Genomic DNA, 1,164 nt, shown 5'->3' on the forward strand with positions numbered 1-1,164 from the left:
TATATATATATATATATATATATATTTTCTGTAAATATATATAATCATGTTGATTGTGGGGTGAAATATGACCCAAGCATGTTCTTGACAGGTTTTGTGAGATTCACCCTGAGCAGCTGCAAATACGGAGTTCTGGCTTCATAAATGAAATAAGTTTTATTCACCTTCAGGGCCTCCAAAATGAAGTCCTGTACCACGAGTGACTCCTCATTGGACAGGCACAGTTTGTCCTCACCCCTGAAGGTCACAGTGAAGGTCTCGCAGCTGATTGGCTGATCTTTAGTGGGCCAGTACACACACTCTCCCTCTCTGCTCTGTGACGGTCAGAAACGACAGGCCTCAGTTATTACATACGGATGTGTGCAGAAGTTTAAAGGTGTTTGTGTGCGTGTGACTCACGGCGCTCTGTGTATCTGGCATGTGTGTGTGAGAGAGACTAACCGTGCTCTGTGTATCTGGCAGAGAAACTATGATCTGTGCGTTGTGATCCCAGATCATCCTCCAGAAGTCCTGTGTGGTGTTTGGCAGAGGATTCTGGGTAACGATGAACTCACAGCTCTGATGGTAGCCCTGTAAACGGCACAGACTCGTTGAATCACACCATATTACTTAAGAATCTAAACAGGAGCATGAGAACAAGTGTCTCACCATTAAATAGGAGGCATTGATGTAGTCTGATGATTCTCCAGGTCCTGTAGACAGACTGACCCTTGACCTCTCCACTGAAGCGCAGATGGAGCACATGTGAGGATGAAAATCAGCCATTACGGTTCACAAAACTAAAGATCTTGAATATATTCTGATCATAATCTGAATATAATTTTTGGAAGGAACCAGGAAAGCATCTTATATATTGCATTTATGTATGTATATGAATAAATATGATATTTTAAAAATAATACAAATAGATATAATAAATATTGAATATTTATAAACATTTGAATATAACTGAATATAATTATTTTAAAACAGTTACCCTTTCTCTTTTTATATATTTATGTATATAAATAAATGTGGCATATTAATAAATAATACTGAATATTTATATATAAATATCTTTATAAAATAAATATATAAGTAAATAAAAAATACATTTACATAAAAATAAATGCATTAATTATTGGAAAAAGCAGGTTGCCTTTTGAGTTTCTATATTATATTAAT

General features: G+C 35.6%; 1 protein-coding gene across 1 annotated transcript; it reads right to left on the reverse strand.

Moving 5' to 3' along the window:
• Positions 1-164: 164 nt before the first annotated feature.
• On the reverse strand, positions 165-765 carry LOC107729035 (receptor-type tyrosine-protein phosphatase gamma-like; the record flags this gene model as incomplete). Its single annotated transcript, XM_016539386.1, has 3 exons — positions 649-765; positions 442-570; positions 165-314 (listed from the first exon to the last, which is right to left on the reverse strand). Coding segments are annotated over exons 1-3 (396 nt in total), but the record flags the coding sequence as incomplete, so codon positions are not given.
• Positions 766-1,164: the final 399 nt, after the last annotated feature.

The sequence above is a fragment of the Sinocyclocheilus rhinocerous genome, unplaced genomic scaffold, assembly GCF_001515625.1.
Source record: "Sinocyclocheilus rhinocerous isolate Xijiao unplaced genomic scaffold, SAMN03320098_v1.1 scaffold36964, whole genome shotgun sequence".
NCBI classification, from domain to species: Eukaryota; Metazoa; Chordata; class Actinopteri; order Cypriniformes; family Cyprinidae; genus Sinocyclocheilus; species Sinocyclocheilus rhinocerous.